The 22,248-nt window shown below is 42.7% G+C and overlaps 2 protein-coding genes across 3 annotated transcripts; one reads left to right on the forward strand and one right to left on the reverse strand.

Annotated features, from left to right (window-relative positions):
- Nucleotides 1-2,164: 2,164 nt before the first annotated feature.
- On the reverse strand, nucleotides 2,165-3,779 carry map1lc3cl (microtubule-associated protein 1 light chain 3 gamma, like). The gene is made up of 4 exons (XM_020078508.2): nucleotides 3,583-3,779; nucleotides 3,416-3,471; nucleotides 3,204-3,310; nucleotides 2,165-3,014 (listed from the first exon to the last, which is right to left on the reverse strand). Exons 1-4 carry the CDS (start codon nucleotides 3,638-3,640, stop codon nucleotides 2,825-2,827), a joined length of 411 nt encoding a protein of 136 aa, XP_019934067.1. The 5' UTR covers nucleotides 3,641-3,779; the 3' UTR covers nucleotides 2,165-2,824.
- A 5,092-nt stretch (nucleotides 3,780-8,871) lies between these two features.
- Nucleotides 8,872-22,194, forward strand: LOC109627217 (uncharacterized). 2 transcript variants are annotated; one of them, XM_020083665.2, is made up of 4 exons: nucleotides 8,872-9,670; nucleotides 16,985-17,204; nucleotides 18,162-18,413; nucleotides 18,820-22,194. In XM_020083665.2, the coding sequence occupies exons 1-4, from the start codon at nucleotides 9,398-9,400 to the stop codon at nucleotides 21,354-21,356; spliced, it is 3,282 nt and encodes a 1,093-aa protein (XP_019939224.2). In that variant the 5' UTR covers nucleotides 8,872-9,397; the 3' UTR covers nucleotides 21,357-22,194. The 2 variants fall into 2 exon arrangements, with proteins under 2 accessions (XP_019939224.2, XP_019939232.2); XM_020083673.2 differs by having other exon boundaries at nucleotides 18,937-22,194.
- The last annotated feature ends 54 nt before the right edge of the window (nucleotides 22,195-22,248 follow it).

Raw genomic sequence — 22,248 nt, forward strand, 5'->3', positions numbered from 1 at the left:
GTAACAGAGATCGATTTGCCTCAATGTCATTGTAATACTATCAAATGTTGCAGTGAAAGTCTATTAGTGTGTAGTTGTGTTTTCATCTGTTTTTGTTTGTATGGTTGATTGGTAGCAACATGACACAAAAACTAATGGACAGATTTTCAGGAAACTTGGTGGAAGGAAGCATGTGGATCCAGATTTCCACTTTCTTTAACACTGTGATAGATTTCTTTCTTTTTCTTTTCTTTTTACATGTTTACAAATTTCCCAGAGAATAATTAAAGGATTCTGATGAAACAAATCTAACTGATATCTATTGGTGCAGCTTGATTGAATTGAAGGAGACTGTTGGGCCTTGGTGGAGGTACATGCTCTTCTAATCAGTGTGCGTTGCTCTGACACATGTTTTACATCATTTGATGCAGTCTGCAGTGGTTATTTTCACAGGTTTATACAATAGCATAGAAAAACTGTAAAATCATGTCATCAGAAGGATGAGGCGCTGGAGTGAAAGCTGAGTCCTCTGTGGTCAGGACAGATGATTTACATGTGGAGGCAGCTCCATGGCCCCTGTTGTTGTGCTGGTGATAATAGATTGACAGAAAGCTGCTGGAATGGCCACAGTGGTGTGAAGTGAGCGTGGGCCTTCTGCGTTTCTGTACACTGTGTGTTTAGACAGCGGTCGCCCTCCTCCTCCACTTATATCTCTCCCTTACTTTGTTTCCTTTTTCCTGCGAGGACGTCACTATTTTCCCCTTGTCTCTTTTTCCCCCCTCTTCCTTCCTTTCTTCTACTGTTTATGCAGAGCCACGTCTCCCTGTTTTTCTTCTTCTGTTTCTTTGTTTTTCATCTGTATTCCTGTCACTCCCTTGACTCTTTTCTTTCTCCGCCGCCTCTCTGTGTTTTTGGGTCACATTTGTCCCTTGGATGTCTAAAAATAACGCCCCCCCGCATCACCAACACCAGCCCTCTGACACACTGACCCCTGTAGATAGTCAACCAGGTCTGGCTTATATAACATGGCTGTGTGGAGGGAGTGCCACTTCTCAGAGGCAGGTGAGGAATGAGGCACCTGGATGCACGAGTACAAAGCTTATGAGCAAAGGGAAATGACTCAGCTGCTATTCTTATACACCAGGAAGTCCAAAATGTGATAAAACAACATCTGTTTCTGATGCTTTAGATGTTCAATGTGATTAAATCTCTGTTCAATGACCTTGAAACATCTGTGGAACATAATTTCAAGCAAGAAAGAAAACACTAAGTCAGGTAAAAGGGACCAGCATTGCATCAAATTCCCTAATTTCATATTTAAAGGTCCAGTGTGTAAGATTTAGGTGAAAGGGATCTATTGGCAGAAATTTAATGTAGAATAATTCTCATGATGTTTTCACAGAAAAGGCCCTTTATATTTAAATACTATATATTTACATCGAGGAGACCCTCTCTACGGCAGGGTTATTAAAGTTAACGAAAACTATGACTAAAACTCAAACTAGTAATGAAAAAATAATTTAGTTGACTTAAATAAAAATAAAAATGACAATTCCAAAAAAAACGAAAACTAAATAAAAACTACAATGAACAATGCAAAACTAACTAAAACTAAACTGAATTGCAGATAAACTCAGCTTTGTTTTGCGTTGTCGTTTTGTTTCCCCCCTGCCTGTCCTGCAGGTGATGGTTAAAGAATGAAATTAAAGGACTTGATAAACCATATTTGGTGTCACACATTGTTTCATCCTTTTTCAGCTTCTACAAGTCAAGGCTTTCTCTTAATACCTGGAAAAACTAAAACTAAGACTAAAAATAAATAAAAACTAAACTGAAACTAGTCGATTCCTCAAAATAAAAAATAAAATAAAACTACAAAATCACTTGTTGAACTAACTAAAACTAAACTGAAATAAAAAAGCAAACTGAAAAACTAAATAAAAATAAAAAACTAATGAAAATTTCAAAACTATAATAACCTTGAGTCTACGGAGGCCGCCATGTTTTTTAACATTCGTCCAAACTGGACAAACTAAACACCTTTTGAGTTTTTATGACAATTAAAGGCTGGTTTTGGAAGGAGAGGGTGAGGTGAAGGGTGTTCAGCTGCAACATGCAATTTCAACATATATCACAGCATTCTACACACTGTGCCTTTAAGCAAAAATCACACCAAGTCAACTCATTAAAAGGACAGGAGGTCATTTCTTTATTGGAATAGTGACAGCTGGAGACACAACACATCAATAGTCCCTGCAATGATCTGCGTGAGTCCAGAGTAGAATTTCACATTTTTTGGAGAAGACGGAGACAAGTAGTCAATCAGAGGAAAGAAGGGAGGGAGGGGGGATAAGTGCTAAGGAGGAGCCTGATTACCAGAAAGACACTGACTCCATTGTTTTTGTTTGTAGAGTGGAGAAGAAGAAGAAGGTGGTGGTGGTTTTACCCTGCATGAACTGGTAGTGCAAGTATGTGACAATTGGGACATTTGCACTGAAGCTCAGACAACAGTGAGTGACTGCAATGCTCAGAGTTAATTTACAGAACTCAAAACAGTCACATCTGTTATTTTCTCCTAATATCTCCTGATAGAAATCAAATTATCAATCAGCCTAAAACAAATGTCTTCATCAGGGGCATTTTTGTCCACGTATGTCCAGTTTTGGTTTCTTGAGATTCCAAGTGATTTGATTTTATTCAGTTTAAATGTCCAGAAGGGTTTATGAGGTAGAATGAGATTTGTGGGTATAAAAATGGACAAATCAGTCTTGGCTGGGCTCAGTTTGTCCTTGCTTGTTTGTGCACCTTTGGTCTGGGTTCAGTTCATTTTGTTTCTGTCTCAGACTCAGCAGTGAGGCCTGGCCGCCGACTGAGCTGCTCCGAACATCTCCTGCGAGGCGTAGGTGATGTAGAGGAAGCCGTCTGCGTCGCTGTGGCGGGAATAAACCTCCCCCATGCTGGAGGACATGCAGGACATGCTCCTCTCTGCCACCAAGAGGAACAGGGCCTTCGTAGAGTCTAAGTCAATCTTATTCCTGTGAGGGGAAAGGGATGAAAAGTCAGAAAACTGCAGATTTTTCAGGGACAAAAAGGTGGAGAGAGTGAGAGGGAGGCAGCGTTGAGAGAACAATGGGTCTGACAGCCTGGGAGAAGAAAAAGGTAAAGGAGGAAGGAACTGAGAAGAAATCAGAAAGATGTATGACACAGTTTCAGAGATGATTTACCTAAGCAGGCAGAGGAACTGACCCAACGTGAGCTCAAAAGGAACCAGGAACTTTGTCTTGTCCAACAGGGGGAGTGTCTTTTCACGGATGTAACGTTCAACAATCACCTGCACACAGAAACATGCCAGTGATCAGCCAATGGTGCAAAAAAAGAGTAAAACTGGACGTAAAATACATTTAATTTGTGAAAGAACAGAATCAAAATAACTCACAGGCAACTTGTTGGGGAATTTAGAGCGAATGCTGCACACTTCATCTTTTCTTGTTGCTGCACAGAGGTATTTGTACACATTTAAACACATTTTAAAGGGACGTCCATGCATTGTATGGCCTAAATGTTAATGCAAGAATATTTAAGACTGATCTGAAAATTACTCACCAAGACATTTCCTTTGCTTGAAGGGCATCATCTCCATGGATTTCTCAAAAGGAGCCATTTTTTGTTTGTTGCTTGGGGTGGTTTGCCGAGACCAGTGGTGATGGAGGCTGGTGGCACTGGTGTGGTGTGCTTGCCCAGGCTGACGGTGAAGTCCCCTCGGGTTGGAAGTCAGCAAACCCCACTGAGAAGCTGTGAGCGGTGGAGTTTTATAGGATGCAGAGCTGGGAGGAGTCGAAATGTGACACCAACAAACAAAAACACCACGCTCCTCGGACTGGTGGGCAACACATGGATGCAGGGGTGCATCAGTGTGTGTGTGTGTGTGTGTGTGTGTGTGTGTGTGTATAGGTGTGTCTATGGTCCAGGTATTACTTATGTTGTGTGGACCTAAAACTGTTTACAAGTCACATAATGGGGACCTGTCTTCCTTATGGAGAAAAATCAAATCCCCACAATGAAAATCATTAATTTTAAGATGAAGGGGTCAGGTCTAGGTCCATTGTTATTCAATGTATGTCCTCTGTAGTAATGGTGACACAACTCTGTGTGTGTGTGTGTGTGTGTGTGTGTGTGTGTGTGTGTGTGTGTGTGTGTGTGTGTGTGTGTGTGTGTGTGTGTTCCCTCCTCACACGTACTGGTTATCTCAAAGAGCATTCTCACATGTGCTTGAGACATTACAGCGCCACTTTCAGGAACACACACACACACACACACACACACACACACAGAGGAGAACAGATTAACGAGGGCAGCCCAGTATATGAAGAGCATAAACAACACATGACAGTGATGATCCAGAGGAACCTCAGTCTTCAAACATGGCTGGTGCCTCCTTCATGATAAGATTTGATAGCAAACATTTAGTGAAATCCTGACCTTTGACCTCTCCGCCATGATCCAATCATCATGATCATTATTACACCCCCACATGTCTTTCAGGGGCAGTATCTCCAAACTGTAGCAACAGATGGGACATGAGTATCTGTCTATTTACTTCCCTGCAGCTGCTTGTTTTTCTGTTTCAGTTCCTTTTAAATGGTAAATAGACTCTACTTTTTTTATATAGTTGGGCCTCGTGCATCTGTTCATTCAAATTCAATTTGGCTCTTAAATAATATAATGAATCAATTTCTATTAATGATTGAATGTACCTAGCAGAACCCAAACCCTTCAACCTCTGCTGACTACTGATGTGGTGATTTTGGTTATAGTTATCAAGTTAACTATTAAACAAGAGTTCCATACGGATATTGAAACTGAATGTGCCAAAGTAATTTGGCTTCTTTCCCTTCCTCTGAAGGTTGGTCCTCCCAGTTTGAACTTATTATCATATTAATATTTTGTTAATTTTTGATTAAATAACTGATTAACTATACAACTACAATATCAACCACTCAAAGTGCTTTGCAGTCCATGTCACATTTATCCATTCACACAACACACTGCTCATACACTGTCAGTACAGGTAGACTATGTCAGTATCTTGCCCAAGGACACTTTGGAAAGCAGACTGGAGGAGACTGAGATCGAACCACCAACTTTCTGGTCAGACGACGACCTTCTCTGAGCCACAGCCGCTGACTCCCTATACACCCATTTACTGCATTTTATAAGTAAGGTAGTTTTATAAGTGTCACTAGGCCCTAGAGAACGCAGCCCAGTGAGCAAGGAAAGCACATGAGACAACGAGTGGGAAAAATACTAATAAATTGGATGTTTTAAACTCAACTCTAAAATAACAGACCGTAATAGGAGTGCAGGAGCACGTCAACAAAATTTCAAAATGAAGAAAAGATTCAAGATTCAACCTTTCAGAACTTGTTTTTCTAATGTATGAGCACCAGTTTTGAATTTTTCATTTGTTCACAAGGTTTCAAACATGGAAAACAAACTAATGAACTATCTTTTCAGCCTGTAATAAACATCATCAAGGCTCCAAACGCTGCAAAAATGCTTTTTTTTAATTCGATTTGAACCTTTCAGTGATTCTTTTTAAAATTTCAAAATATGGTATAATATTCTTTACATACATGTGTAACCATCATGTGTTTATGCTTCTTCACTGTCACAGTGTCATGGCTTCCTGGCAAACTCACACACACCATTGCTAATGTTATCAGTAAAACATGCTTTTCCTTTCTAAACTCACACTGTATTTAGTTTTTAATAATGAATCTAAGCAGCCAATTATAAACCCTATCCAGCATGTGAAGAGAATGAAGTGAGGCCTTCATATACAACACAGAACTTGTTTCTACAGTAAAATCCTAAACAGAGCTTCAGGTTTTTGTAATTTACTAAATTTGCACCTTAAAATACGAGTGGTCTTTAATTAAGAACACCAGATATTCAAATATAGATACCCACACATTTTTTAACCATTTCTAGTTATTGGTTTTTGAATTGACGCTGATCTTGCTGATTTTGATATGCTGTGGTTGAGAAAGCTGTTCTTGTACTCAATAAAAATCATGTCCTGGATGTTGTATATATACGGCAGTGTTTTCTGTCCAACTAATCAACCACCGGAAGTTCTCCTGAGTCACTGTTTCACTATCTCTTCCTGTTTTTGTCTGAAGGTGCCATGATGCTTCTATATGTGAGCTGCAGCTGCCAGTTTATTAGGAACATACAGCTTAGAGAGGTGTTTATGGTTATGATTATATAAAGGTGTCATTGAACTGAATGGTATTAAACTATATGATATGAAAGGCTCTGATCTGCCTGCGGAGGTTAGGTCTTACAGTCAGTTTGTACTTATAGTTTATAGTTTATAGTTTGCAGTTTATAGTTTACAGTCTATGGTTTGGGACCCACCCTCATCCAGAGGCTCAGGGGGGGGGGCACAGAAACTATGTTGTGGGTGAAGATCGCCCTCTACTGGAGGAAAGGCAGCACCAAGGTTCACTGCACATGTTCAGTACAGTATTCTATCATCAGTCATATATTATTTCTTCTTGTAGCCTCTCTGTGAATTAGTCTTGCTGATATTTTCTCATCATACAGAGGGGGGTATAATCCATGGCCTTTAAAACTTTCAGGATATAGCCTTTTTATATACAGTCTATGGATATAGCTTATATCTAAAAAAATAAATCAGTGTCTTGTTGGAAATAATTAAGATTTAAAGTTGTGTAAAGAAGTTGAATCTCATTAAAGATAAAAGATGGTGTCTGGGCTGGTGGGATGTAATATAAAGTAGTTCATATTTACTTAGTTACTGTATTTAAATAAAACTTTCATGTTTTTCCACTTGGCTTATAGCAGATTTATTTTTGGGGTATTTGTTGCCCACAACATATATCAGCAAATATCTGTATTTTTTCTACACTTCCAACACTTTTGTGTTCGCAATAGCATCATCTGTAGAATTCTTTAGAATATGACAGAGTCTGTGTTGTTCTGGTTTCAAACAAAATATGCTAAGTTAATGATATAGTTGCAGTCACAAAAACACTGCACCTGGCAAATACTTTTACTTTTAATACTGTAAGTATATTTAAAAGCAAGTACTTGCTTTCACTTGAGTTGAAATTTTTATGTGATACTTTTACTTTTGTACATTTTTGTGTATTTGTTTGTACTTCCATCACTGCATGTCTGCATTCCTTTCACTGTGTGTTTCCTGTCATCTCACAGTCTGGTGCACACAACAGAATATACATGGTAGCTTAATAAATCACCTTCAGAACAACCAGTCCACCTAGTGTATAAATAACAATACACACCCAAGATCTACTGTGTGTCAGGCATAGTTTTGTGGTGATTCGATCCACCATAACTTCAAACACAATGTAAACTAAAGTTAAACATGTTTGACATAGATTTCCTGCAGAAGAGACTCATGTCAGGTTACTAATGATAAATATGATTTTGTGACAAGAGGTTTGTTTTATTATTATTTGATTAGAAGTGCAGCCTCCTCATTAAGGATTCTATGGCCTGCATCAGTATAAGTCAAATAATATATCATATATGATATCCTGAAGGAACTCTCCCTAATTATGATGCCACTGGTCACTTTATAAACTCATTACCACAGACACACTTTCCCTGAATGTAGTGGTGGAAGAAATGTTTAGATGTTCTATGAAACTATGAAAACATAATAATGATGCAAATTCTAACAAAGCTGAACATTTTAATGAAAATGGAAAAAGTTTGTTATTTCATATCTGATGTATGAAAGTGATCATGTTGTATAATCGACATCTGAAATGTTAAATTATACTCCACCCTCACAGGTTTTAACTTGTGTTCATTAATTAGACCTCATCAATTATAGTTTGAATGACGTCTCCCTCAGCCAGTCGATTAGGTTGCAGGATCCCTTTTAGGGCGGGGTTAACCTGTTGTTGTTCTCATTAGTGCAGTTTAGTGGGATGACATCATTCCCGGGACACCTCCACCCACTCTCATGAGGTCTAACCTGCCGATAAACGCCAGTGTGGTTAGGGCCGAGGCACTCTGCAGTGTAAATACAGCAGTGTATTATTATTTATCATATTATGCTATGCTATTATGCATACTATTATGTTATATTATACTGTTTTATAATAAATGTCATTTTAGCACTTAGGCATAAAGTGCTTTCCAAAGGAATCTGTGTGAAAAAATTACAAAAATATAATAATAATAATAATACATGTTATGCCAGTGCTTTTAACAAACTTACTTAAAGGTACAGTGTGTAGAATTTAGTGATATCTAGTGTTGAAATTGCATGTTGCAGCTGAACACCCCTCACCTCACCCCTCCCCTCTCAAACCTGTGGTAGCCTTCATTTGTTATAAAAACTCAAAAGATGTTAATATAAGCATTTGAATATAAAGGGTCTTTTCTGGGGTAAAGAATTTTGAAAAATTTAGATGAAACGAATTAGTGAAAACATCATGAGGATTATTCTACATTAAATTTCTGCCAATAGATCCCTTTCACCTAAATCTTACACACCGCACCTTTAATACTATAAATTAAATGCACATCATAATCAAACATCGAAATGTAAGATACACGTCATAATAAAAACAAATAACAGCACTACACGTCACCCAAACATCAGTCAATTGATGTACATGTGTAATATTTTAATAATCAAAATGAAATAAGAGATCATCTCAACATGTATTGTGTTTACATAATAATATAAAAGCTCATATAATTACAGACTGACAGTAGACTGATACAAACAGTAACAGTGAACATGATGTGACTAGTGAAATAATAATGTTGCTGCTGTGATCAGGACTGTTTGTTCTGTTCCTGGATCAGCACGGATTTTTCTTCCCGAGCCTCCATTCGAAAAACTTCCGCGACCAATCAGCGTGCAGGACCGCAGCTGAGGCTCCTCCCCCCGCCTGCTGCCACATGTAACGTTATCGCCTCCGTCAGTCGCTCCGTGGTATTGTCTCTCTCGCACCGGGGGACGCAGCGCACTGAGCCCGGCAACGTGGAGCCTCCGCCGGACCGGAGAAGTGGGAAGTGACATTAGCGGGACGATGTCATCAGGAGCCGGGAGGAGCAGGGTTGATGTGAGCCGCGGTTCGTTCATAGTCCTCCACGCTGGATTCATCGGTTCCAGGCTTGTTGGAGTCCGCGGGGCTGCGTGAAGCCGCGGCTGCATGGCACGTTACACACGGTCAGGGCTGTGTTTTCACTAATGTCTTTAATTTGTGTGACCACCATGTTGCTGCTCCGCACCTGTGCTGCTCCACCTGAGGTCGGACCTTAGCCCGTTCACTGCTCTCCTCCATTCCCTTCCACGGACGGTGGTCAGCGGTGCGCCCCCGCTCCGCCTGCCGGCACCTCGACGAGGATGGCCGGCCGCCGCAGCTGCGTGAACTCGCTCTGGTCAGGCACCGAGCGCGTCCGCATCGGCGAGCGCCTCAAAGCGACGCTGGCCGGGGTACTGGAGCTGGAGGTGCTCAGGTGCAAACACCTGGAGATGGTGGACGCCGCTTTGGAGGAGCGAGCCTCCGCCGCCGTTGCAGCCAACGATGAGGAGCCACGGCCGGAGGTGGAGGAGGGAGCCCCGGAGTGCGCCGCCTCGGACGCCGAGCACGGCTCTGCCACATCCCGCCGGCAACAGGTCAGTCCGTGCGTCTGTCAGCTCGTAGCCCGGGTCTCCAGGCTGCATGACGAGATTGTTAAATATGGAAGCCTGGGTGACGGTGATCTGCCAACAAGCCGGTCCCTCTGCGGCTCGGTAGACAGATTTTATCGCTGCCTGGTGGCGCATGGCTGTGCCCAAAGCTGAATACCCAATTGATTGAGATGGTGCCAGGGACCATCCGAGCATGCAGCCCGGTCATTACACACAGCGGTAACTTGTGACCGTCACATGGAGCAAATGTCATTGAGGTCAGGGAACCAGGACCAGCTCTGGGCTGCCTGGCTCGGCGCCCTGCCTCAAGGTTACACAAGAGGGTGTGATGGGACACAGCCTGCGTTGTAATCAAGTGTAGATACTAATGCAACAACCCAGCAACCAGACACTGCTGCATTGTTTGGCTCTGGCCAGTAAACTGCTCATCAGCTGGAAAGGTCACTTTGGCACCGGGTTTGAATTCAGAATGTGAAGCTAGGCTCCCATTGCCCAAGCCAAAAGTGCAGTTTTGATCCCTGTTCTGTGAAATCCTGGATGCTCCAGTGTGAGGGTGACCTTTAGTTAGATGTGTGATCTCGGGCTCACTAGAAAAAAGAAACCAATTTTCCAGCCTTGTCCTGAAATGGATATGCAGGTCTCTTTGTGATGAGGATGTGGGGAATGTGGGTTGACATGTAATACAGGAGGTCAGGATGTGAGAAGGTTCCATCCCGAGGCCTGGAGACAGAGACTGCAGTCGCTCCGCTCCATTATTCCTGAACGTGAACTCAAATTGAACCTGTAAAGTCAACAAGATGCAAACTTAGAAAAGACAGCATAGGACTGATTTGAGAAAAATTGAGCTCAGTGGGGCACATGCCTCTGCCAAGTCCCCTTATGAAACATTTAGATTCACTAGATCCAGATCGGTCATATTTGGATCTGCACCAAATTTCACACACTCATAAATATCAGTCCCCCGAAATAAGATTTCCATCAATTATTCAGTGGGAAAATTGGTGAAAATGTCAAAAAACTTCTCGGGCTCTGGTCCAGATCCAAGGATCAAACTAAAAGATATTGGATTCTTCCCCGACTCATACCACATCCTTCCATCAAGTTTAGTGGAAGTACATCCAGTAGTTAAAGGCGTAATCCTGCCAACAAATGTAAACTAAAACATATTCTCATCAGTGGAAGTAAAACTGGTGATGTATAATAAAGCCTCAATGGTGCACTAGACAGAAGGATAGCAAAACTGTTTTAGTCATCAGCCTTTAATTTATCAACAAAGTACTTAACGTTCTCTATAGTTGTAATATGAGGATTTGTATCTTTCTCTCTCTGTGTGATGGTAAACTAAAAATCTTCAGCTTTTTCCTTTGGGGAAATCACTGGAAATATTTTGACGTGGTAGTGCGACGTCTTATATGTGCAGGACTTCACTCTTTTTTTCTGTGAACTGTAAATTCCAGGTGATGCACAACTGTGGATCGTTCCCAGATTATACAAACCACTTTCATGATGTTAGTTGTTCATTGTGGGAACTGTTGGGTTTCTCTATAATATTTAAAGGTTTTGACCAACAATGAAAAAGTGCCTTGAGATGATGTGTGCTCTGATTTGGTGCTATATAAATAGAATTTAATAGAATCTTTGAAGAGACTTTGTTGGCAGAGACTACTTGGTACAGCTATAATATGTTTTCTTTACACTGAATATTGGTTTTGGGCTGCTGGACCAGTAAAAGATAAACAATTGAGGACAGCACCTTGCAGAAACTGATCCTCTTCCACCATTAAACTCACTCACGATCGGAAAGTAATGACGCAGTGATGTGCAGCGGGTTCAGAAACATTTTGTTTCTCTGCATTGCACACAGCGTGGAGAGCTGTAGTGATGTGTGTGTTGTTCCTACTCAATCAGTCTCTCTTGGATTATCTCTGGATCGTTTCCAGATTGGCACGTTGCGTTCATGATCTCCTAGTGCTGGGAGTTTTTCGTGTGTTGCAATAAATGTTTGGCTACATAAATAACATTTAATTGTCATCCACATGAAGCAACAGTTACTCTATCACGGTCACTTTGCACAGAGTGTTATTACAGTGTGACTGTGTGTGCTCGAGACCAATGAGTGGTATGAGTCAGCAGCCTGCAGCACATTAATGCATGTTCTGTTTTAGCCGACGCCACAGCTGAGGACTTTTTTGCAGGACAGTATATTTATTAGACACAACAATAAGAAATCATCTCCTTCGTGTGCTGCTCTAGAGAGAAAACATGAAAAAGTAAAATCTATGTTCACCGGTGCAAGGATAGAAGTTGCAGTCCCATCTGAGCGAGGGCATCTGCATGGAAGTGCAGCTCACAACGCGCTGCCTTCCTCACCGCCCACCCACCAACGTCTCCACTGTAGTTTCCCCCCGTGGTGCTGAGAGATCCTGTGGAGAGGCCGAGCAGCATTGCTGATTCTCACCTCTGAAGGGCTGCTGGTGCGGCCGAGCTAGGCTGGCAGTCTGCCCTCTGCCCGCGCCGGCCTCCGCCAACACATAAACAGAACAACAATAAATACACAAATTGTTCTTGTTGCAAACGTGACCACATCTGGTAAAACCACTGCAGCAGTTTGAGAGAAAACATGAGAAAGTGGTTGGAAATCTGTTGTTTTTATTTGCGACCATAGAGGTGGAAAATTCAAAGTTTCATCCACACACACATTCATTTAACCTGAAATTTGTTAAACGCTGCTTTAAAAAGCAGGTTGCTCTGCTTTCAGAAAACTTTTTTAGAAGCTGAGAATTAGGTGACTCATAACATGATGCATTCTACTTTAACACCAGATTGTTTTAGAATTAAACTCTTGAAATATGATTCAACTTTCAGCAGAGGGAGGGAGGGAGGGAGAGAGAGAGCGAGAAGAAGTTATCACTGTGCTGATCCATATTTAGATTATGGCTGTGCGGCTTCATCTGTGGTGGAAAAATGCAATTTATAATATATTGTTTATGGTTTCAACCTTGTGATGATTTCCAGCGTTTGTGAGGTGTGCAGGTTTCAGGTCGTCAGTATTGTTTGTTGGAAGAAAACACATTTAATTTGCATGTAATATATTATAACTACTTAAAGCTGGGGTTGGTAACGAGGGAAAAGCTGGTGAGAGCAGGCTACACTTTGAACATATGCAAACGATACATCCCAGCCCCATCTGCTCTCTCGTCAAAGCTACGCCCCAAAAACACACGAACGTGCACTGCCTGACAACTGCCAGAAGACGACCGACTCGCTAACTTCCTCTATCGTCTTTGCTTCAGTGGTGTATGTCTCTACAGCTTTTAGACTCATGGGCAGGGGAGAAAATTTTAACAAATATGATATAACATCTTTCAAAAACAACTTGCACACCCTATCTTTTAAGTTTTGTGGATGGAGTCTGAACGAGCTCCGATTTCCAAATAAAATATTCAGAATATATTGTAAAAAGTCAAAGACGGGTTGAAATCTCAGCGTGTAACATGTTAGTCAGGAGCTCTTCTTGCCTCAGAATGCGTGTCAAGGCCAAGTCGGTGAATTCATCACTGCCACTCAGCGTTCAAAAATTCTCCCCACTGAATAAAACTCATAGAGGACAGGAGGGGCAGAAGTAGAAGAGCTTCTCATCCATCCATTTTCTAAACTGCTTATCCTTTGAGGGGGGGCAGAGCAAATCCCATTTGACATTGGGTGAAAGGCAAGGTACACGATGGACAGTTCACCAGCTGATCACTCATGTCACATTGACGCCTATGGGCAATTTAGAGTTAGGAGAGCTTTCAATAATTCACATGTAATAAGCTGCAATAATTAGTCAGTTGTTTGATGGATAGAAAGTTAATTGGCGAGTATTTAGATCATTTAATTAGTCTCTCAAATGTGAGAATGAATTTTCTTTGTAGAGGTTTGTCTCTGCTCCATCTCGTGTGTGTGCGTGTGCGTGTTCTTACTGAGGGCAGCCTGTCTTCAAATTAGGTTTAGTCTTGGAAGCATCATCTTACATAGGGAGTCATTACCTTGACTTGTGGAGTGACAAAGCTTTTGTCTGTGTTTTTTTTTTTCTTAGCCTCAGGATCTTTCTGATCTCACCGAAAAAAGAAAAAAAAAGTCTGCAACATTGACACTTTGAAAGATCCACCTGAATGTTTGGGCAGAGGTGGAGAGCATCAATCCACTTGGTGATGAAGCTTGAGATGCACGCAGTGGGCTGATGTCTTCAAATTTCAATAGCGCATTAATAATGCATGAAACAATAACTACCATGCTGTGTAGAACAAGCAAGTGCTTCTCACCAAACACTCGCTCCATCCTACGCTGTCTGACCAAATTATTCTGCCTCAACATGGCAACCGCTGCCATTCGTCTCGCTGTAATGACATAACGCCCTTAATCGGAGGTGCTGTGTTGTGGAGCCGCCATCACTCTTTCATTATTATCCAATCGACACGTACATTCTGGACATATTGTTAAGGAGAGGCTGTGCTTCCCCCTCACATGAAGGGATATCATATTACAGACCCCCACCTTCCTGTCTGTCTCCCACCTATGATTTGGTTATGCACTGGTCTGTGTGTAACATTATACCCTGTAATGTGCTGTGTTCATTAATGCTGTTTACAGACGTAGAAAAGGGGATTAAGGGGATTTTTTGCAGATATTTGCATATTCAAGGGATTTTTTTAAAGGGTTAAATCATATATTTAATCATCTTTTGTGTCTGCAGTTCCAAGGAGTTGTTGCCTTATTGTTAGTGGTGAAAATTTACTATACATAAGTAGCCTACTGAGGTATTGTAGTTGAGTCAATTTTCTGTTGCTGTATGCATCTACTCCACATTTCAGATGGACATATTGTGACTTTTACTCCACGACTTCTATTTTCTAGCTACTAGTCTCTTTTCACTGGTCTCTGTGTAACATTGTACCCTCTATTGTGAAGTGTGTGCATTACGGTTACAGATATCATAGAGAAGTAGAGGTTTGTGTCAGAAAAAAATGGACGGGAGATAATTCTTCCAGACATTTGCAAACTCAAAGGACTTTTTAAATGGTCAGTTCATATCTGTGAATCAAAATAATTTAAGAAATGATGAGGAACACAAAAGTTGAGGCCCACACAACTAGAAGGACAAATATGCAGACTTTTGTGGCAGTAGGGAGAGGATGCCAAAAGTGGGATTCATTGGAGCAGAACCGACAAGAGAAAACAAATGTGAGCGAGAGTCACAACAAGCCTGGATTGTTACGAGTTCAGGCTGAGGATGAGTTAAATATTTCTGCCGGGCCTGTTGTGCTGCGATGGTTCTGTGTGGGAGGAGAAGCGAGCGAGAGTTGGAGATCGAGCAGCTGTAGCTATGGTGAGCAGGGGGCGGCTGGCTCGAAGGATATTACAGAAGTGGTGGGAGGGGGATTATTTGTCAAGGGGAGTGTGGGGGAGGTGGGGGTCCTTCAAGATGCCCTTCTCTCTCACCCGGCAACCGCTCACCCAAATGTCCCTCCCTCCCTACCTCCCAGCCCTCACCGCCTTTACTCTGTCAGTGACTCACTCTTACTTCTCAGTCTCTGTTTTCGTCCCTCGCGCTCGTTTTTGGTCGCCCACTGTGGCTTCATCACAGAAAATCAAAAATGGAAAAGAGGGTACAGGAGTGAGTGGAAGCCTCCTAATCTTCCAGAGCTGAGATAAGCCTGAGACAAGTCAAAGTCTAAAACTCTTCCTCCCACTTCTCTTCCTTCCCCCTTCCCTTCTGCCGCCCTGGCTGCTCTTTGTTACGTCATCTGTCTCCCTCCCATTATCCCCTGAATCCCCCTCCTCTCCCCCAGCAGTGAGTCACTACCTGTTTTGTTTCCGCAGTAACAAGAGGATTGATCAGTGCCACTCACAGTGTCTCTGTTGTCTGCACGCCATCAGTCTAATGCAGGGGCTCTTGCTGTCCTGCCGGGGTGGGTCAGGGGATTTAGAGGATTTCTGGAGGAGGAGGTGGGGAGAGGGGTTACTCTAACAAGCCTTTGTTAATCTGGGAAATTGAGGCACATTGCTCAACTGATGAAGCAATTGTTGTTATTATGTGTGGGGCCTCATTTCTGACGGTTCCGATAAGCGTGGTGGGACGTCACCGGTGTGTGTGTCTGGTAAATGATACCATGGGGCACACCACGCTTCATGTCCTTTCACACAGGTCTAATTGTCTCTCTGTAGTTCCAAGAAGCTGTGGCCTTATTGTCTTTGGTGAAAAGTAATCGGGCATTTAATGTTGTGGCTTTTACTCTACTACTTCTGTTTAATACCCATTAGTTAAAACTTAGAAAATACTGATTATTTTTGGGTGAATTTCCACTACAGAAAAAGTACTTTCACTTTTGGAGATGGTTTGATTTGTTATCATGTGACTTTAGTTAGGGACTTTCAGCAATAAGATAACATGGATAACATGGAACAAGCATGGTGGTCTCCAACATTTAGATAGTTATTATGTGAGTTTTGAACACATTTATCAAACTATTCTGGCAGTGATTTTAAACATATTGTCAAACCTATCCCACAGATATTCAGTACATTACCTACAATAATGACTGGTCATGTGTCAATGCTTGATTTTTGGAAGCAGATTCTGATACTAATATTGGACAGTAATAAATGACAGAATAATAAATTGTCGATAATTGATAAGCAAACATCATGAAAAAGAAAAATAATTGAGGCTTTATGTTTTACAGTTTAACCACAAACTTTATTAGAAATAACTATAAATAAAAGAAAACACAAATATAGAGAATTTGAAAGTAGTAGAAAAAAGTAAAGTCATGAAAAATGCAAACAAAATCCACCAGTCAGTCATATCGTCAAACAAATACTGATACCTGTATAGCCTCTAAACGCTTATATCGACCGATATTGAACAGCTGATACATCGGGTGTGTGTGACCCTGATTTTTATGAGATTAATTAAAAGGTGGAAAGTACTGTTACAAGTGGAGCCACTTTCATTATGAGATTATTTATATGCTCATTAAAGTGAACATCTTCCACAGTGATGAAATTTCATTTTGGCCAAGAAGCCCTGTAATGTGTGTCAGAGCGGGTGATTCCTGACATAAAATAAATTAGACAAAATGTTGTTACTGTAATATTTTTTAATGGCTCTAATATCTTAAATGGCACCGGAACTCATTTGATAGTTTTTTCTTTTCAGATGTCATGTCACAGAATTTGAATATTTTGGTGAAAGATACTGTAATATAAAATGCCGTCAGTGTTGCCCAGTCATGATGTATTACATTTTTTTCCCAGGCTCCCTCTCTGTCTGATATAACGGTATTGCCCTGTCAGAGCAGCCCAGAGGACTGCGGCAGTAATTCAGGAGATGGGATAGTCCACTCCTCATCTGTGAGGGGAATTAATTCACGCTGGTCAACTCTGTCCTGGGACGCCCCCTCTGACCTCCTCTCTCCCCCAACACCAGACCCCAGTGGTGTGGTCCACCTGGACAGTGACTCCAGACCTAGTTCAGGTAAAATGTTTGTTCACTGGCCAAAAAATGTTGGGCTGCATGTGGTGAACAACCCTGACCTGCATGATAACCGACAGTTTGACACCTTCTGTTGAGACACACACGCACCTTGTGTAAGAGAAGTCCCATTAAACATTAACCACTCTCTTTTTACTTTTGTTTACTTGCACTCTTTGTGACTTGGCTCTGACTCATTCAGCTTCTTTCTCGCTGTCAACTTTTCAGCCTGTGTTGCCAAACTCTTATCCAGTCTCATTGTAACATGGCTCCATATGTCTCTACACCCAACACAGACATTTCTCTCTCGGCTGTGCACTCGTACAAGCCTTGTTTTTTAAATTTTTATTATCTTGATTTTCTTTTAGGGGCTACCTGAAAAGTTATCAAGAAATCAAACCTAAAAACCTGAAATGCAATATTTCATAATGTGTTATTCTTACAAATCTTATAAAACTTTAATTCAGTTTTTGATATTTTTGGAGCTACCAATATGTTATACTTGTTAGTCAAACAGTGGCTCCTGTTCTGTGGCGTCTTCTACTCGAATTTATGTTCGTAAAGTATTCGTTTCTGTAGGTGATGTCATTGTTTGGCAAGTTTTTACTGGCCTTGCTAACTCCCCCATTTCTTTTAATATACTTCCAAACTAAACACTGTCTGTACTGAAAACATTCCTCTCAGTTAAGACCCACCTGACAGAACAGACAGTGTAAAACTTAGTTACCTTGACAACAGAGGCCCATGTGAACAGCCCACATGTAAAAATAGCAATCCACCAAGGAATGATTACAGTTCCTAATTTAGAGATTCTTTAAAAACATTTTAAAGAGAATTAATGATAAGGCAAATAAACAACCAAAGCGGTCAGCACATCGTGAGTCTCTATGAGGAGTTTGGAATAAAAATTTAAAATTATTGGATGTTGTCACTGAATTAATTTTCCTCCCTCTCGTCAAGGTTTCTATTCAGTGAGCGGGAGCTCTCTGTCAGACTCTTGCTACTCTGTGTCCAGTGATGCCACTCAGGGAGGACCAGTGCCTCCAGTGCCACAGACCAGACCTCTGACACTGTGGGAGCAGGTTCCTCCGTCTACAGACAACACTGACATCCTGTGGTCAGAAGGTGCCACGCAGAAGCAGCAGCAGGAGCAGCCTGCTCTGCAAAACAGCCAGGAAGATGGAGAACCCACAGAAGTGACCCCAGTCTCAGGTTAGCCTCGTCTTTTAAATCCCCTTTGAATTTTCAGTACATGACTGAAGCTGGTTCATAAAGAACTGAAGGCATTTCAAAGCACTGGAAATCTTATGCCTGGGAGGAGCTGGATATGTATTTATCCCATCCATCCATTATCTACACCTCTTATTTTTTAGTAATGGTCGTGGGGGGTTGGGCTGACACACAGACAAACAACCATCCACTTTCACATTCATGCCTACGGTCAATTCATAGTCTCCAATTAACTCAACCCCAATCTGTCTTTGGACTGTGGGAGAAAGCTAGAAAACCTGCAGAGAACCCATGCAGACACAAGGAAAACAATTAGGTTCATTTATCAAGAGAGTGATAATCTAAAATAAAAATAATATCTTCAATGTCCTTCTCTTGTCTCTTACAGGACCAAGTGACCTTGAAGCGACTGGTCTGAGCTTTCTGTCTGACCTCTGCTCAGGACTAAGCTATTCCTTGATTGTTTCCCTCCTCCCACTTCTTGACCCTGTTTCCTCTTCTTCAGCCTCCTCCCTTCATCTGAAGCCCCAGCTGGACCCTCGTTACTGCATTGACCTGGTGTCCCGTCGGACCAAAGAGGTTTACCCCTACCCCAGCCCCCTGCATGCTGTCGCCCTACAGAGCCCCCTCTTCACCTCCCAGAGCCAAGAGCAATCAGCGTCTCTGAATGCAGAGGTACCCCAACTTAATGAACCACTGGAGTCCAACACTGACCCAGCTCTGCCTCAGCCGCCCGCCACCCTGGCCTCCGTCACCCAGCTGGAGCAGTACATCTCTCGCCTGGCTCATCAGTACCACAGTCGGGTAACCTCCTCCACTTCTGATCTCTCTTCAGCTGCCACCGCTGGTCCATCCATGCACAGAGGCCTTTGCACTCCTGGTAAAAGTCATGGTTCCAGCCTGTCTCTTTCTGCTTTTGATAGCCGCAGTACAACATCCACAATCCCAGGGGGCAACATCACTCCGTGTAAGTCACTGTTGGGAAACTCAGCCAGAGTGAGCCTCAGCACTGCTGGGAAAAAGGCCACCAGGAACTCAATTAACCTGGGTAACCTTCCTTCAGCAACTGGAGAGGACTTGAATATAAATCTGCATCTCAACCTTAACTTGAACCTGGCCCCCGGTTTAAATTCTGGCCGCGTACCCTTGGACAATTCAAAAAATGGCAGTTGTGGAGCTTTGAGAGCTGACTTTACTACAGCTTCCACTGCCTCCACTTCATCGCTCTCCTCTGTTACACCCACCCCAGCACTTAGAGCTCGCCCCCGCATTTCAACTTGTCCAAGCAGCCTGAGTCACCGCAGCTCCCTGGAGGTCACTTCAGCATCTGGACCCAGCTCTGGATATGGGTCGTCATCCTTCTGTCGCTCATTAGACTGGAGCAGTGGTGCTCCACCCGAGGCTGGACCATCAGTGTTTGGTACAAATGCTGCATCAGCTCCTGGGTCTCAGCGTAGCAGCTTGATCCAAGAGCCCAGCTCCAGTCCCAAGATAAGCGAAGACTCCCCCATGGTGGGAGAGATCTCCCGCCTCTCTGGCCTGTCCAGGGCTGTGGTGGTTGGCCTGATGGAACAAGGTGTGGAGCTTGATATTGAATGCTTCCAAACAGATACTGCAGAAGTGAGGAGTCACACTAAATCTCACCTGACGTCCCAGGCAGATCAGTCGCATGACTATACGAGACTGACCAACCCGAACCCCCAGAGACCCATACAGCTCTCCCTCAGTGTCACCCATTCACCTCAGTCTCAGTCGAGTCTCACCCCTCCTCTCTCACACTCTAGCAGCCCCATACACCCTTACCAGTCCATCCACATTCCCTCTCCCCACTACTCCTCACACTGCCACTACCAGCAGATCCCTTCCCCATCTGACCTTCCCTCTTCCACAGCCTCCTCCCCTGCCTCCCGCCCCACTACCAGGGGTCGCTCCCCTCCCCGGCCTCTCCAGCCCTCCCCGTTGGGTGCCACCCCTCTCTCTGTTTTCCGTCGGGATGCACCCTTCCAGTGCTCCCTGCCCCACACCAATACGAGAACTTCTCCTTCAGAGCACGGCGGCATTCAAACGAGAAGTGGATCACTTCGGCATAGTGGTGGAGGAAGTGGAGGTACTGGTTGGTGGAAGAGGGCAGAGGGAGATGGGCTTTACAGAGGAAAGCATTCGTCTCATAAGTTGATCAGGGCAGCCACAGTAAGCAACTATGCCAAGAGAGAGGACTACAGCTCTGTTTGGGGTGAGGAGGAGGAAAAGGAGCAAACAGTGGCTCAGACACCAAGAAAGACTTCAAACAAACTGTGGAGGGGTTTTGAAGGACGCCTCTGGGGCAAAGAGTCAGACAAAGAAAGGGAGGAGATGGACAGAGCTGAATACGGCTATGGATGGAGGAGGAACAGCATTGGAAGCTGGAAAAAGGAGAACCGTAAAGCAAAGTCTACATCCAGCAGTAACGACAAGAGGCCAAAAGTAGACAACTCACCTATGTTCTCAAAGAAGAGGGGGAAAGAAGATGGGGAGAGATGCAGCTCCAGTCTCAGGCTTTCCAGAAGGGCTTTGTTCAGGAGTGAGTCTCAAGGTTTGCTGGTGCCTCGTAATCATGGTGAGGAGCCTGTGAAGCGTCCACACTGGGTGTCGTCATTAGACGTGGGGCAAGGGGGAATGGGCAACAGAGACGAAGGGATCCGACTGCTGAGAGCAAAGGATGTCGACAAACGCCTGTCCTCCACTGCCAGCCTCTTTAACATGTCTCACTCTCAGAGCCTAGAGGGCAGCTGCCTCTCGCTCTCCCCTCTCTCCTCCCCTTCTTTTTCTCCATCCCCTCCTCCACGCATGCCCCTCCAGCGCTCTCGGTCACTGAGGGACTTGGGGAGGAGAATGTTTGGCTCCATGAGGTCTCTAAGTCTCAAACGGAAGCCGTCCAAGAAATGACATTTGTACAATAAATAATTATGACAGTAGATGATTCTTCCATGTGTTGTGCTCAAACCACCAGTGAAGGCTGCCATTGCATTCCATGTAAAAGGAGCACCATCATGTTTAGTTTTCAAACTTATACAGATTTAGTGGTTCTGTAATAAACATATATGCCAGTCCTTTCATTCACCACCATGATGGAAGTCACTCTCAGGCACATAAAAGTCTGTATTACCTGCTAAAATTGTTCTTGGTTCACAGCATTGATTCCAGTGAAGTTTTGTACATTTGTATTGACGAAGCCTTTTTAATAGCCACCAAAAAAAGCTACAAAATGGATTGGTCCCATTGCCAACAAAGAAATGTCAGTGATGAAAACATGTAGGGGTGAAGAATTCTTTGTAGGTGATGGAAAGAACTACAAACCTCTCTGTATCGTGTGTATGCTGGCTAAAAGGATTTGTGCTTTAAAAGTAGCCTCATGAAAAGAATATTGACTATGACCTCATATTATTGGCCATTTTCAGCTCCAGTACATATGCTTAAATCCCCCTATAACCATGAGTATGAATGTGTATGTGTACACTCCCCCTCTGCATGCTGCTCTGTGACTTGTTCATTGTTCACAGCTATTGTGAGAACGTGATATTTCTCTTTGTCTATGGGTATAATTCCCTCTGAAGTACAATCATGTTGGCCAGACAAAGACCAAAACCAAGCAAATACTCTTTAACTTGATATTGTGCTCAGGATTTTCAAATAAATATTGAATGATTGAAAATACTCATGAGTTATTTGAGACAAAATGTGACTTCTCGTGGCTTATGATTAATAAAAGATCACTTAAAACTGTGCTATCCCTGAAATTCACCTATATTATATGTATGTTTGTTTAGAAAAAAAAGAA

This window comes from Paralichthys olivaceus, chromosome 9, assembly GCF_024713975.1.
Source record: "Paralichthys olivaceus isolate ysfri-2021 chromosome 9, ASM2471397v2, whole genome shotgun sequence".
Lineage (NCBI taxonomy): Eukaryota > Metazoa > Chordata > Actinopteri > Pleuronectiformes > Paralichthyidae > Paralichthys > Paralichthys olivaceus.